This window comes from Temnothorax longispinosus, chromosome 8, assembly GCF_030848805.1.
Source record: "Temnothorax longispinosus isolate EJ_2023e chromosome 8, Tlon_JGU_v1, whole genome shotgun sequence".
In the NCBI taxonomy this organism is placed as follows: domain Eukaryota; kingdom Metazoa; phylum Arthropoda; class Insecta; order Hymenoptera; family Formicidae; genus Temnothorax; species Temnothorax longispinosus.
In genome coordinates, this window is record NC_092365.1 from 10,399,165 (window position 1) to 10,415,530 (window position 16,366).

The 16,366-nt window shown below is 34.0% G+C and overlaps 3 protein-coding genes across 4 annotated transcripts in view; 2 read left to right on the forward strand and 1 right to left on the reverse strand.

The window, feature by feature from the left end:
* The window catches only part of Trp (transient receptor potential), a 210,959-nt gene extending 209,116 nt beyond the window's left edge, over positions 1-1,843 (forward strand). The window contains exon 18 of the mRNA XM_071786771.1: positions 968-1,843. Coding sequence (XP_071642872.1) covers positions 968-1,569 — 602 coding nt within the window. The 3' untranslated portion in view covers positions 1,570-1,843. The remainder of the gene's footprint in view (positions 1-967) is intronic.
* A 153-nt stretch (positions 1,844-1,996) lies between these two features.
* LOC139818195 (cytochrome b5) lies at positions 1,997-7,191 on the reverse strand. Of its 2 annotated transcripts, XM_071786777.1 has the most exons (4): positions 6,181-7,165; positions 4,955-5,083; positions 3,933-4,015; positions 1,997-2,495 (listed from the first exon to the last, which is right to left on the reverse strand). In XM_071786777.1, exons 1-4 carry the CDS (start codon positions 6,301-6,303, stop codon positions 2,456-2,458), a joined length of 375 nt encoding a protein of 124 aa, XP_071642878.1. In that variant the 5' UTR covers positions 6,304-7,165; the 3' UTR covers positions 1,997-2,455. The 2 variants fall into 2 exon arrangements, with proteins under 2 accessions (XP_071642878.1, XP_071642879.1); XM_071786778.1 differs by lacking the exon at positions 3,933-4,015 and having other exon boundaries at positions 6,181-7,191.
* Positions 7,192-12,591: 5,400 nt separating this feature from the next.
* On the forward strand, positions 12,592-15,103 carry LOC139817102 (GTPase-activating protein and VPS9 domain-containing protein 1-like). The gene is made up of 4 exons (XM_071784916.1): positions 12,592-13,680; positions 13,766-13,947; positions 14,028-14,380; positions 14,449-15,103. Exons 2-4 carry the CDS (start codon positions 13,923-13,925, stop codon positions 14,605-14,607), a joined length of 537 nt encoding a protein of 178 aa, XP_071641017.1. The 5' UTR covers positions 12,592-13,680; positions 13,766-13,922; the 3' UTR covers positions 14,608-15,103.
* The last annotated feature ends 1,263 nt before the right edge of the window (positions 15,104-16,366 follow it).

Below are 16,366 nucleotides of genomic sequence, written 5' to 3' on the forward strand. Positions count from 1 at the left end.
ACACCCGGTATATATATATATATATATATATATATATATATATATATATATATATATGTATATTATTCCTTTATATATATTTATTGTAAAGTATTTTCATATATATAATTGTCAATTACATCAAAAAGATATAAAAAGATACAAATATTGAAAAAATTATAAAAGATTTGTACATTTCTGATGATAAAACAGTGATTATATAAGGTAAAACTCCCTTCTTTGGAATAGTCGAATAGCCAAAACAGTCGATAATGTCAGTATTCTTCAATTACCACCGGGCCCCCGGGCAGTCACAAAAATTTACCCCAGGGTTGTCGGTCTTTAATAGTATCTCGTCGGTGTTATATATAATATCATATATAAGTACGGAAATTTTGTTTTTTATATATAATATTTTAAGAGCCATTTTGGGCGTTCCTCTTTTATCAGGACTCATAGAAAAGCTTTTGTAGAAATAACCTCTTCGAAAAGTTTGTTTTTATTTTATGCTACATTTTTTTATATTTAAGTATTGACATTTTTTGTGTGTATGATAGATATTTTAATGCTATCTTCTTGATATATTTTTCGGAATAAGAATTTCCTATTATATAAAATACTGTGTTTTATGTAAAAAAATTTTTACTTCTTTACTTCTTTTTAATACTTTTTCAAATATGATATATTTGAAACAAATACTTCTCAATCTTTTCTTTATGTTTATATAAATATAAGAAAATGATAAAAATTAAAAGATAATCATTTTAAATTTATATCTTAAAACTCTTTAGTTTTGCCATGAAATTTAAACGATGTTCACAAATATGTAGAAGATAAATTCTCAAGAAAATTTTTTTTTGAATAGGCTTATTTAAAGTAGATTCTGTTTCTTATTTTGTTATATGTTATTAAGATAAAGAAATTAAAATAAGAGATTAAAAAATTAATTTATTCATTCAGTCTCTCTTCCTCTCTCTCCCATACATAGATACGAATGACGCCACTAAAGAAACTGAAGAGGTGCCTCGAAGAAGCAGCAAAGTTATGATAGCGGAAACTTCTACAAATATAGTTCCACGACCTGTCACTGAAACATTAAAAAAAAGTCTATTGAAATCTACGAGCAGCAACAGCAGTAGCTGTGTGGATAAACCAGTAGTGCTCGATGTTAAAGCTATCGAAGTTAGGTCACCGTCACCTATACCCGAGGATCTCGTAGAAGAAGAAATTAACAAGCAGTCAACATTATCAGCAATGTCCGATCAAGAGAAAAATGTTGAAAAAAAGGAAAACGCGCAAGAGCAACAGCGAGAAAAAGATGGAGAAGTAAGCGAAAAAGAGATGTTAGAAGAGCAAAAAGAAGAAGAGAGGGTAAAGGATAAAAAGAAGTGTCAGCAATCGGGAAATGCAGAGGGGAATAACAGTGATAACACTGAGCAGGAGATCTCGGAAACAAATAAGGAAATCGAGGCAGGAAAATGTACTGAATCCGAAGTAAAAGAACAAAAACCTGAAGTAGTACCAATTCAATCTACAAAATTGCGGGGAAAGTCAAAAGCAACCGGTCAAGTAGTGGGGGGTTGGATTTAATTTAATTTGGCTATTATTTACATGCACTATGTTTATTTAAATGTTTGAATTTAAATATCTTATTAAACCTAAGTATTCAGCTTCGATAGAATTCCATATTTATTTAAACATCTGTTAATAATAATGTAATAGCGCTAATAATGCATTGAGCTCTAGTTGCGTTAAAATATTTATCTGGGAAATCCTCAGTTGCTTAAAACAGTTAGAGGAAAGTATTTTATGACGGCCCGTGAAACCTTGGCATAATTCATAGCACATATCACGAGGCGGACTTTCCTCATGTGTGACGCGAACGTAATTTCTAAGTACTTTACATGACAAGCAATATTCAATATCGGTACTCAGAATACGTTATCAATTTTCTGCGTATCGTATTGTCAAATCAATTTCTAAGTACACTGCCACCTATAATTCAGTTACATCAATCTCGATAATTTTATAAATATTTTTATTAACTGTACGTTTTAATTGTCTACTATTATAACATAAAATAGTATTTAATTTAACTTTATTAAACTTACTTAAGCTAATTTAACTTAAAAAGGAATAAAGTTGGTTTCAAGTTACAAAATTTTGTTAATGAAATTAAATTACATTGGAAATTCCATTGAGAATTTACTATACCGTGTTTGTAAATGAGATAAGCAGATGACGCATGACTCATACTCGCGGACGTAACTTGCCGTTGGCTTTTCTTGTTCATTCTTATACATATATCTCCAATGTCACGTATAAGCGATAAGTAGACGGTTTTTAATCTCGATGATTCTTATCGGTGATGCGTCGTGCACGTCGTCACGAACAAATGTCTTATTTAGATAACAAATGTAACATACATGATGTTATATCTAAAATAACTATACAGTCAATATTCAAGATGCATTCTTCAATGTATACACTTGCCGCAGATTATTGCTAAAAAGGTTCTGAAACAGAAGAATAGCAAATGAGAATGGCAAAGTTAGTAATAGGATAAAAACCTTCTGCTTAATCTATTAAACTCGTGTTGTGTTACAAAGCATTATTATATATATTAAATATAAATTAATTTCTTTAGAATGTTAAAAACGTTTTTATGGTGTTATACATTCCTCTCTTTTAAGGAAGCGTCGCTTCTAAATAGACTTTCTCTGCGTCACATTATAGTGAAGTTAAATGGGTAATTATGAAAAAGAGGGACTTTCTCACCAATTTGGCTGAAACTTCACAGTTTGGTGTATTTTGGTGCGTAAAACATGAATCTATAAGTTAAAATTGTCGCTCTCAATTAGGAAAAAAGTGATTAAGTACTAAAGTTGACAGTTGCGTGTGAATAGGATGTCTGTCATTTATTATACTTTGTATTTATAGACTTTTCAATATGCCAATTATTTTCTGCTTTAAAAAAAGCATAATAATTCTATTTTTATTATCTTTTTTAACCATTTAATTCAATATATTATAGTATATTTGGTACAAAAAAAACAAAACTGCACATTTTCCAAAGAAAATAATAATTTATGTCTTTTGTTGGACCAACTAGTCTCTGCTTTAACAAAAAACATAAATTATAAAAAAAAAGAATAGAAATAGAGTTATTATGCTTTTTTAAAAGCAGAAAATAATTGACATATTAAAAAGTCTAGAATACAAAGTATAATAAATGGCAGACATCCTAACCGTGCAACTGTCAACTTTTAGTACTTAAGGGGATCCTGCAGCCGTATGATTTACCGACATTATCGTTTTTCGATGGATCTTTTAATTGGCTTTACAGAATTGCAAGTTTTTGGTCTAGAATTAAAGTACGCACAAAAATCTAGGGCAGAAAACGCGATTTTATATCAAAAACGCCAAAAAATTAAAAATGTTACTTATTTGGGCACATACGCAGCTGTCACCTGACGACAATATTTGCTTAAAACAAAAATTCTGCAGTTTATACATACATAATTTTTATCATCTGCCCTTGGGAAAACATGTAGGAATAATATCGTGCAAGTAGAAGTAAGATTCAATGCGTACAAAAAAAGATCCATCGAAAAATTATTTTAGTAATGCAAATACGGATGCAAATGACAAGAAGAGCAGCAACAGTAGTTGCCGGATCTTGCGAGAGATGGCGAGCAATCGAAAAAAGGACAGATGTCATTTCGTTAGACAAAGACAGATATAGGGAAAACAAAATTAGAAAGGTTGACATTATCGACATCGAGGAAGTTCGCCAGTCACTGCAGGATCCCCTTAATAACTTTTTTCCTAATTGAGAGCGACAATTTTATCGGTGAGGAAGCCCTTCTCCTTTATAATTACCGTTAAATGGCGTAAGGAATTTTCTGCTTATGATTAATACAAACATTAATGTTATTAATTCAAAAGTGCACCTTTGTTTTTGCCTATTCGCTCCATTTTCTGTTATTCCGTTAGAAATAGCATGCTTCTTCTTTCTGTTGACACTTTTATCTTCCTGTAATATATTACATCTAGCGTATTATATCCAAAAAGATTAGCCAATTAACTACCCATATATGAAAAGCTATCATTGGCTACGTTTACACCCAGCGACCTGATCGCGGCCTGACCTATATTGTGACCCGAAGCCTGATCTGAAGCCAGGTCCGGTCGTCTATCACTGTTTACAGCAGGCGGGCTAAATAATTTAGGTCGAATTTGAGGTACAGGCCGCGGCCTAATTTCAGGGTGTAAACGTAGCCATTTATCCTACTAGTTTTAGAGAGGGACTAGACTATGGCTACGTTTACACCCAGCGACCTGATCGCGGCCTGACCTATATTGTGACCCGAAGTAGGTCTAGTCATCTTTCGTTTACACCGAAAGAAACCTAAAAATTGACGGGATCGTATTTGGGATCGCCCTGAATTGCAGCGAATCCGAACAAGCAAATGAAGCTTTTAGGACGCGTCGCGCTTGATCGCGCGTTTACATCGCAAATGATAACGGCCGATTTCAGGTCGGGTCACTAAAATACGTAGCCTGATCTGAAGCCAGGTCCGGTCGTCTATCAACTGTTTACAGCAGGCGGGCTAAATAATTTAGGTCGAATTTGAGGTACAGGCCGCGGCCTAATTTCAGGGTGTAAACGTAGCCTATAATAGACACTACAGACGCGCGCTTCGCGCGCGCTATTTAGCTTTAACATTACACACAACTGTCAAAATATACGATGACAGCTGCTCATGAAGTAAGGACAGTGAGAGAACCAATCGGCATCGCGGAAAAGAGGCAACAATAACCGCGATACATTCGAGTATTGACTTTGCACGCCTTTTTAGAGAGGGATGGAATGGAACTACGAAAACCGATTTCGTGAGATTTCGTATAGCTTCTGTAGATGTTAGTACTAATAATTAAATTTATGTCTGAGGAATATTAAACTTGTACTTACATCTTGAAGTTCACCAATCAAATACTTTTTGAGCATCTTCTTTGCATCTGAAGAATGTCCGAAATCATCAAATCCACTCGTTGCATCTTTTCCCGCGTATTCCTCAAGTAATTCTGGACCACCGGGATGCTATAATTAATATTATTTCCTATATTTTGTTTATTAAATTACTTTTATTATTATTTCAGAAATTATTATTAACAGAATATTATTATAACAGAAATTATTATTAATAGCTATAAGTTAGCCTCGCATGTAACTGAGTTATATAATAACACATAATAGCAACAATAGTGTAATACAATAGTAAGTGCATAATGATATAATAAATACAAGTTAAGATATATTAATAAAAATATAGAAAAATAATAAAAATTACGGTAATGTATTGTATATCTTTTATTGCAAATTATCAAATTTGTTTTAATAATATTTATTAAAATATAAATTAAAATAGCTTTTTAAGGGAATAGGTAAAAATAGATTTAATATTATACGTAGACGTTGTATAATAATCAACTTTATTTTATTTTTTGAAAAGAGCACTCCATTGTTTTATTATGTTTTAATAACACGCAAGATTGTTAAAGGTGAAAAACTTATAGGTATAAAAGATATAAGATAAAAACTCTTATTTCCTAATTTTAACTAATCTTTCAAATTTTAAAAAATAAATTTTTTCAAACTCTCACATACAGATAATTTTTTTTATACTTTTAACTTATTTTCGTAGAAGAGAATTATCTTCTTTTCTTGATTATACGATAATTTCGATCACATTTCGTAATTTGTATTGCTGGAAAGTTGAAGTGTTATAAATCGCAAAAATCACATCATTATTATCAATCACAGATGAAAATGAGTACGAATTACTGCTGACTGTCTTCAGAAATAAAATTTATTTTAATTTTTATAACATGCAACATATTATTATATATTACAATAATTTTATAACCAGTAATATATTATTATATATTACAATAATTATATTTGTATATATATATGTATGTGTATATATAAATAATTTACAAAATGTTTCATATTTTATTTCGACATACTTTCACGTAAAATATAAAATATTATTTAAAATATTTATTTTTTTATTTTACTTAATACTTTTGCGCATAGAATAATGAGATAATCCGATTTATATAAAAAAAATACATAATTACATTTAAAACAAAATATGTAATTTGTAATATATGATTTTATTAACGCGTAGGTACCTGTTGCATATAATCCGTTACGTCGTAAACATTGTCGTAGATCACGATCCAGGTTTTTGTTCCATTCTTGCCGTTGCATTTTGCGACATCCGCGAGCGAATAGCGAATCACTGAATCGGACATTCTTTGGCTGAATCTCGCGAGAAAAAGAGAAAGAATCTATTCGCGTCCGCAATATAAGTAACACGTGCCGATGTTGCGGAGACCGACGGTGCTCCCGGAAAATACGAACGATAAGCATATCGCGATTTAGAGAGACACGAATTGTATCTATAGATAATTGTAAACCTATTGCTATCTCAGTTCAATGCTTTATCATGCAACCAATGCAAATAATTATACGTAACATTATATTAAAGAATAATTTCTGAGGATAAAAGGATAAAATTTCTTCATAACGTGTTTGAACATTATTTTGCTTTCATAACTATTGCTAAGACAAGAGAGAGTGAGGAGTTGAGCAGAGGAAGATAGAGGAAAATAGAGAATAGAGGATAAACGTGAAATAAGGCGAGAAATTAAATAGAGATAAAAAAATTAGTTACATGAATACCTAGGAAATCTAGAATGGGGAATTTTAAATGGTTCAGTAAATAGAGATCTAGAGAAGGAATGCATACATGCATAAGAGGAGAATAGAACACACGATTGATTATGTAACAAGAGAGGAAAGGACAAAGGAAAAAATAGAGAGATTGAAAGAATTAGGAATAAATAGATTAGAAATATTTTCCGGTGATGGTCTAATTGTAAGTAAAAGAACAGAAGAGAAAGAAAAGAGGAAAAACCAGAAAGGATAAGAAAGAGATTATTGGATGAGATATAGGAAGAGAAATTTTCAAGAGAGATATCGAAAGAAAATAAAAAGAAGGATGGTGCAAGAAAGAGTGAAAAGATCGAAAGCTGAGAGTGATAAAGGAAATATTAGAAAGAAACGATGGACAAAAAATAGAAGAAAAGGAGAAAGGGAGGTTGGGATTAGAATAAAGAATGCGAAAAAGATGAAAAGAAAGATAGGAAATGTTTACATTGTCTGTAAGTAGACATATATATTATTATATTTATGTATAATATAAACGCTGAAATAACTGACTCTAGTATAAAATGCGGAAGACAATATCATAAATGCGAATAAAGCTAAACAATGAAAGATAGTTGTTGTCATGTGATATGGTCACGTAATGCATTTTATTGATTATAGATAATTGTAAGAAATCTTTATCATAAAAGAAAATGACAATATAAAATGATATCTACAAATTTTTACAATTGAAAAACACATTCAGTGTAAACTAGCAATTTAATCATTATAGCTTTCTTTGGGACTTATTTCCATATAAGGGAAAGTAGGGGAATACGACGCAGTAGATAATAGTGCGCACCTCAAGTTTGAGACTGTGACGATAGCTGACGATACGTAAGTGACAAAACTTCAAAGTTTACGTCAATTCTAGATAATATAGGGGAGACCGGGACTACGTGTCCACACTTTACGCTTTTTTCAAGTTTACTAAAAAACTAATAATATTATATACTAAAGATATTTGGCTAAAATTTTAATAGTATAACTTTTCAACCTTGCTATTAAAAAAAAAAAACATAATTAGAATCGTTGATCTTTTAACATTTTAAAGAGGCGAATTTTTTAAGTGGACAAGTCAAGCGTAGACAGCTAGATAGCTCCATATGCGGGGCTATCTGTCCACATTCGAGGGGCTATCTATCCACATAATAAAAAACACATTATATATATTATAAATTTCTATACTTGTTTATAATATTATTTATTACTAGATTTTTCGCCCGCGCTTCGCGCGGGCTCAAATTCTATTCCCCTCTCCCCAAACTCACCCATTAATTAGGAGCACCAATAGAATCCCATGAAACCTCCAATTTTCAACCCCATGGTAGCCATCCCCATAAAATTAGTAATCTTTTGGTATCAGTTTCATCAAGATTATCAACAAAAAATTAAAAAAATTTTGGCACTGGTTTCAAGAAAATTTGATCCATTAAGGGGGTCGTCTGGTCAAGAGGCTGTTTTTTGGGAAAGAATTTTTTGTAAGGAATCATAAGAATACACTTTTTTGAAACTTTTACATCATATTTATTGATATTTGAAGAGTATTTAGAAATTTTTCCAAGTTGATATATGGTCAAGAATCCGCTGTAGAGCGCCCCGACGACAGCTGTGTAAAAAAAACGGTACCCACGATTCCGGATCTCCAGTTCATCTTAAAAAAAAAAAAATTTCTCTTAATCTGTGGATGTGTGGCTATCGTGTGAACTAGAACCAAATAAAAATATTAAAATTTCAATTTTTGCCAACGTTTTGAAAAAAAGTTTCATTATGAACTTTTTTCAAAACGTTGGCAAAAACTGAAATTTCAATATTTTTATTTGGTTCTAGTTCACACGATAGTCACACATCCACAGATTAAGAGAAATTTTTTTTTTTTTTTAGAATGAACTGGAGATCCGGAATCGTGGGTACCGTTTTTTTACACAGTTGTCTTCGGGGCGTTCTACAGCGGATTCTTGGCCATATATCAACTTGGAAAAATTTCTAAATACTCTTCAAATATCAATAAATATGATGTAAAAGTTTCAAAAAAGTGTATTCTTATGATTCCTTACAAAAAATTCCCCCAAAAAAACAGCCTCTTGACCAGACGACCCCCTTAATAAAAAATAAAACTTATTCTTCCAAAATTAAAAGACTTTTGGCATTGTTTTCAAGAAAATTGGCCAATTAATACTTATTATTTCTCAAAATTTGAATAATTTCCAAACCGGTTTCCAAAAAATCGGTAACAAAAAATTATCTATAAAAATTATCCATAACAAAAATTTAGCTTGATATCTCAAGTTTGCGGAAATTGGAGCAATCACGTACATTTTTTTTACAGAAATCGGAAACCCCTTTACAATTAGCAATTTTTCAATTTCTATTACATTCTTTAGTTTTTTCTACCCCTATTTCATATATGATTTTTTAAGATTCGGTCAATTATTAAAAAATTAAAGAATTTCGGAACCGGTTTCCAAAAAATCGGGAGCGAAAAATTTCTGGCAATCTCCGGATTGCTTAAATTATACCACCCTCAAATCACTCAACGGGTGGACGCTTTTATTCGCGGCCATAAAAAGTATTTGCTTCTTCTTTTTCCCTCTCCCCGCACTCCCCGGAAAATTCTACCTCTACTTCATATACAATTCTTTAAGATTCGGTCAATTAATTCCGGAAAAATTGAAAAAATTTTGGAACTGATTTTCAAAAAAATTGGTAACAAAAAAATTGGTAACAAAAAATTATACACTTTATGGCAATCCCCGGGAAATATATTTTACCCCTACTTCATATACAATTCTTTAAGATACGGTCAATTAATTGTCGAAAAATTGGAAAAATTTTTTATACTGACTTTCAAAAAGATTGGTAACGAAAAATTATACACTTGATAGCACTCCCCGGAAAATTCTATCCCTGTTTCACATGTAATTCTTTGAGATTCGGTCAATTATTTCCCAAAAAATTAGAAGAATTAAAAAAACCGGTTTCCAGAAAATCGGTAACAAAAAACTATACACATCATGGCACTCCCCGGGAAATTCTACCCTTATTTCATATACTTTTGTTAAAAATTCGGTCCAGTAACGAATGAGTAGTTCGCGGACAGACGAACAGACAGACAAACACTCGGGTTTTATATAATAGTATGACTAGATTTTTCGCCCGCGCTTTGCGCGGACCCAAAATCTATTCCCCTCTCCCCAAATTCACCCATTAATTAGGAACACCAATAGAACCCCATGAAACCTCTAATTTTTATCCCCATAGTAGCCATCCCCATAAAATTAAGAATAGGCGCCATTTTCCATAAAAGTAGACCTCATATAGAAATTAGCCGGACAATTTCGACTTACGACATTTTTTTTTACGAATCGATTGTTAGTTGTTTGTTATTGATTGTTAGATTAATTAGAACGTTTGTTAGTTAATAGTTTTTACATAATTACGAAAATAATTTTTAGTGTTAATTTAGCCGGTAAATATAGAATTCTTTACAATTTTCGATTCAAACCGTGGTCAATCGATGCGGAATCGTTTGTTAGTTCCGAATATACTAATTAAAACGTTTGTTAGATCACGGCAGAGAGAAACCTGAGAGAGGCCATCCCGACGTTTTTCGTCAATTTTTGTGTGCCCGATTTTCCGACGCGCCGCCTGAGAAAGTGCGCATCAACTACGTCGTTTCGCTCGGTAACCGCACGGTTTGCGTCCGTGCTAATGGTTCGTGTCCGAACTAGCCAGTTAGTGGGGATATGCTGCGGCCGCGACGTCTATTAAGCTGACACAGCCAATTCAGCACAATCGAATAAAATTTATACAGAAATTTAGTGCTCTTTTGTTGCTAATTTGTTGCTCAATTCCCAATTTTGTTGCTCCAGCCGTTTCGGAGAAAATAGTGGCTGTGCTAACTTATGTTTAAAGTTAGCACAGCCATTCAAAAAATTGTGTTAAATAAAAAAATAGGACATATTTTTTTAGTGCTTTTTTGTTGCTAATTTGTTGCTCTATTCCCGATTTTGTAATTTTATTTTTAAATTCTGGAAACTACCCCCAAAGCTATTTCTCCTTAAAAACATACTCTAAAATTGCAAATTAGTCAGATATTAATTAATTATGTTCAAGATTAGTTAATTACGTTTTACTGATTTTATTGCCAACCATTTGCATTAATTCCGATTTTGTTGCTCCACCCTTAATGCTTAAAAACCACCCTTAGCTTATCCTACACCAGCACAACGCCTTAAAATTGTAAATTAAACAGATTTCCGAATTGATTATGCATCCCTGATTTTGTTGCTCGCTATTTTTAACAAATCCGATTTTGTTGCTCCACCCTTAATGCTTAAAAACCACCCTTAGCTTATCCTACACCAGCACAATACCTTAAAATTGTAAATCTGTTCAATTTATGACTTTAAGGCGTTTTGCTGGTGTAGAGTAAGCTAGGGGTGGTTTTTAAGCATTAAGGGTGGAGCAACAAAATCGGATTTGTTAAAAATAACGAGCAACAAAATCAGAAATACATAATCAATTCGGAAATCTGCTCAATTTATGACTTTAAGGCGTTGTGCTGTTGTAGGATAAGTTAAGAGTGGTTTTTAAGCATTAAGGGTGAAGCAACATAATCAGATTTGTTAAAAATAGCAAGCAACAAAATCAGGGATACATAATCAATTCGGAAATCTGCTCAATTTATGATTTTAAGGCGTTGTGCTGGTGTAGGATAAGCTAAGGGTGGTTTTTAAGCATTAAGGGTGGAGCAACAAAATCGGGTTTGTTAAAAATAGCGAGCAACAAAATCAGGGATGCATAATCAATTCGAAAATCTGTTTAATTTACAATTTTAAGGCGTTGTGCTGGTGTAGGATAAGCTAAGGGTGGTTTTTAAGCATTAAGGGTGGAGCAACAAAATCGGAATTAATGCAAATGGTTGACAATAAAATCGGTAAAACGTAATTAACTAATCTTGAACATAATTAATTAATATCTGACTAATTTGCAATTTTAGAGTATGTTTTTAAGGAGAAATAGCTTTGGGGGTAGTTTCCAGGATTTAAAAATGAAATTACAAAATCGGGAATAGAGCAACAAATTAGCAACAAAAAAGCACTAAAAGAATATGTCCTATTTTTTTATTTAACACAATTTTTTGAATGGCTGTGCTAACTTTAAACATAAGTTAGCACAGCCACTATTTTCTCCGAAACGGCTGAAGCAACAAAATTGGGAATTGAGCAACAAATTAGCAACAAAAGAGCACTAAATTTCTGTATAAATTTTATTCGATTGTGCTGAATTGGCTGTGTCAGCTTAATAGACGTCGCGGCCGCAGCATATCCCCACTAACTGGCTAGTTCGGACACGAACCATTAGCATGGACGCAAACCATGTGCGGTTACCGAGCGAAACGACGTAGTTGATGCGCACTTTCTCAGGCGGCGCGTCAGAAAATCGGGCACTAGGGATCCTCCAGAAGAAAGATCGGACTAAGCGGGTATCGTTTTCTATTGGTCGGCGACCATTTGTTTCAAAACCGGAAACAGAGAGAGAAAGAGCGAGCGAGTAAGAGAGATAGAGCCATACACACACGCGTGCGCGTGACCGTAAATCGCAACGAAACGAGGAGAGGAGAGCGAGTAAATTCGTATGTATTTGACCGGAAATGAATGTCCGGGAAAGAATCTACCATATGAAATCGTTTGTATTTCGTATGAAGACTTTTGAAGTGCAATTGAAAAGGTTTGTGAGTCATTCGTTTAATTGTAATTAATTAATTATTTTTACACCATGCATTTAGCCGAAATAGATAAATTAATAAAAGTTTTTATACGGAATCGTTTGTATTTTGTATGAAGAGTTATGAAGTGTGATTAAAAAGGTTTGTGAGTCACCCAGATAATTTTAATTAAATATTTATAAACTCGGTAATTAGCCGAAATATAGATTTTTAGTTATTCATGTTAAAAGAAGAAGGCGCTAGTGTTCCCGAAGGTCCGTCTGCAATCAGAATTAATATGAACGTTTTAAAAATTATTTTATACTGAAATAAATAAATATACAGGCTAATAAGCCTGTAGCTATAAGCGATAGTTGCTAATTAAGTTTGTCACTCATATTTCCATCTTGCAGAGGACCTCCGTAACGAGATCAAAGATGTACACCAGCTGTGCAGGGTGAAGAGGTTATCTCAAACGCCCTTAATTGGGCCACAGTCCAATTAAGAGCGACTCGAATGTCATTACCGCTGAGAAGTACTTCTTGCCATTTGAGTCAGCATGTCAGAGCTAGTCACTACGGATTGTGGTGACACAGCACTGGACTGCCTGCAAAAGTTAATCGCATATAGCCATCTCACTGGCAATGTGCCTGATTCAACGGAGCCTAACAAACTGCTGATTGTGCGCATTGTCGAGACAATTTGCGGTTGCTTCACCGGTCCACAGACCGATGAGAGTGTGCAGCTGCAGATTATTAAAGCTCTGCTGACTGTAATGACAAGCCAGCATGTGGAGGTATACGAGGGTACGGTACTGTTAACAATTCGTACTGTTTACAACGTTTACTTGTCGTCGCGCAACCTGGTGAATCAAACAACAGCCTGTGCGACTCTCACGCAGATGATCAACGTGATCTTCGATCGAATGGAGACTCAGGCGGAGGAAGAGAACGTGAGGCTTGATGGGGAACATCAGCAGGAGGATTCTGTCATAGCAAACGGCAAAACTGAAGCTGAGCTAAGTCTTAGTTAGCTAAGTCTAACTAGCTCATCTTCATGAAACTTTACGTTGCGTGCGTCTATTTAATGACGATGGATGTAGAAAGCTCTTCAAATCACTTCGAGAGGATTATCAAAAGCGATCTCCTTATATCGCATATTTAATCAGATGTCGTCAGGGATTGCTGTCGACATTAGCTCACTTAGATAGGTACTGTTTATATATAAATATCATTTTTGTATGTAATGTATAAGTAAATGTAAGATGTTAACCGTTTAATAATAACATTTTTCAGATTATGCGTGCGAGTTAAGTGCGATCGGGATGCTATCAATAATCATCTTGTATCCATTTGTGTGAGGGTATTTTTGGAAAAAAAAGTAAGCTTTCCTTCTGCGAAGAGTTTAAAAAGCTTACGCTAACTGACGAGAAACACAAAGGTCCACGTGGAAATGGACAACAATCCGATTTGGCAATGTACATGAATATAATTATTTATCTCGCAATTGATCTTAGCGGAGTGCTCAGAGACGTTTGAACTTACTTCTTACTTTCAGCAACAAGCGCCAACCAGTTAGATTTGGCGAGAGTCGTGGTGGAAAGAACCGTCATGGCACGGGTATACCACAATGCGCTCTATCTAAATGAAGATGGAGATGTATATAGGGACCAGCTTTTTCACGGTCACATCAATAAGTTGGCAAAGGTCGTAACTCCAAATCACAGGGACCTACGCATTTCAAAAGTTTATCATTACGAATGCCCCTGGTCATGGGCGCAGGCTGAATTGGCTGTGATATCGGCGTATAAGACTCCTAGGGATAAGTTGCAGTGTGTATTTCGTTGCGCGACTACTATCATGAATCTCTTGACTCTCCTGACTCCCGTGCTGGTCTATGTTATAATCAAGGTATGCGATTGAAAAGAGAATTGTGATTTTAGCAAGAAGAGTGATTGTTAACGTGTGCTTAATTTCAGACTAATCCGCCGTCGTTGTATCCGACTGTTCAATATGTAGGCAGCTTTTACGGGAATCGATTGGAGGGAGAGGAACAATATTGGTGGACGCAGTTCTGCGCCGCGATTGAGTTAAGACAATGGATTAACAGTTTCTCAAGAGAGTATCACGATAAATAAGATTAGATTCGATGCTGGTGATAATGTAGAAATATATCATAATTATAATTTGACGATTTCATAAAGAAGAAGACCAATATCTTGTGTAAAGCTAGCTGAACAGTTTTATGCTTCCAGTATCTTATAGCGTTTTCGACTGGGCCGGGTTTGCTCGCTCCGAGAGCGATTATCGACGTCACTTCAGCAAATCGAGCAATAACATTGATCGATTTACCGAAGTGACGTCATTAATCGCTCTCGGAGCGAGCAAACCCGGCCCAGTCAAAAGTGCTATTAATTAAAATTCTTAAATAGCCTCTTAAATAGTCTAACTGTTAGTTCTTTCGCACGTTATTATGTAACATTAGCAAAGACTGAATCAGATTATACGTAAAGTGTGGCTTTATCTTTATTTGTAACTCTATTGTACAATTTCACAGGACATCGAAAAAAAAGAAACGTTTAGATATTCTATAATTTATGTGTAAACAATACAGAACTTATAGAGAATTGATAACCATTTAGAAGGATAAACTATGTTGGCGTACTCTTTCTACATGCGCACCTTCCTCAAGAGCCGAGACTCGAACCAGATCCGTGAAAAATATCGCCACTTTCGTAGAGCTTTTGTACAGTTTTACTCTAGGAATATCGCGAGAGAAAGAAAGACTTCGGAGATTTTTATCTGAATCGATCGACATAAAGAGAGAGCATAGTAAAGAAGCTAGCTTTCGAGAATTTGAACGCATAATACTTTGTTATAATACTATGAGCGAATTAGTTTACGTCACTCTGTCAAGTTTTAATATTAAATTACTAATAATATATCGATATCAGTAGTTTAATAATAAATACATTTAAAAGCGCTCAATTTGAAAGTAGGGCAATCTTAATAAACGACTGTAAAAAAAATTCAAGGTGGAACGCAATGGACAATCCGGTTGCTCTGACATGCTAACTTAAATGGTAAAAAATATTTCTCAGCGGTAATGACATTTGAGTCTCTTTTAATTGGGTTGTGGCAGGACGTTTGAGATAACCTGCTCTTCACCCTGCACAGCTGGTACATCTTTACAAACTTATTAATTAGCAACTATCGCTTATAGCTACAGGCTTATTAGCCTGTATATTTATTTATTTCAGTATAAAATAATTTTTAAAACGTTCATATTAATTCTGATTGCAGACGGACCTTCGGGAACACTAGCGCCTTCTTTTTTTAACATGAATAACTAAAAATCTATATTTCGGCTAATTACCGAGAGTTTATAAATATTTAATTAAAATTATCTGGGTGACTCACAAACCTTTTTAATCACACTTCATAACTCTTCATACAAAATACAAACGATTCCGTATACAAACTTTTATTAATTTATCTATTTCGGCTAAATGCATGGTGTAAAAATAATTAATTAATTACAATTAAACGAATAACTCACAAACCTTTTCAATTGCACTTCAAAAGTCTTCATACAAAATACAAACGATTTCATATGGTAGATTCTTTCCCGGACATTCATTTCCGGTCAAATACATACGAATAGCGAGTAAAGCAGAGTAAAGGACGAACGGACGGATGGCCGATGCTATCCGGAGAAAGGAAAAACGTGCGCCATAAACTAGAAGAAGAAGAAGAAGACGAACGGACGGAGAGAGAGCGTGGCTCGCGCGAGCGGAGAAAGGCAGTCGCAGGAAACAGAAAACCGCGTCGTCACGGTATACCCTGTCGTCGTCGCCGTCGTCGTCGTCATCGTTATCGTCATTGTCGTCGTCGTCG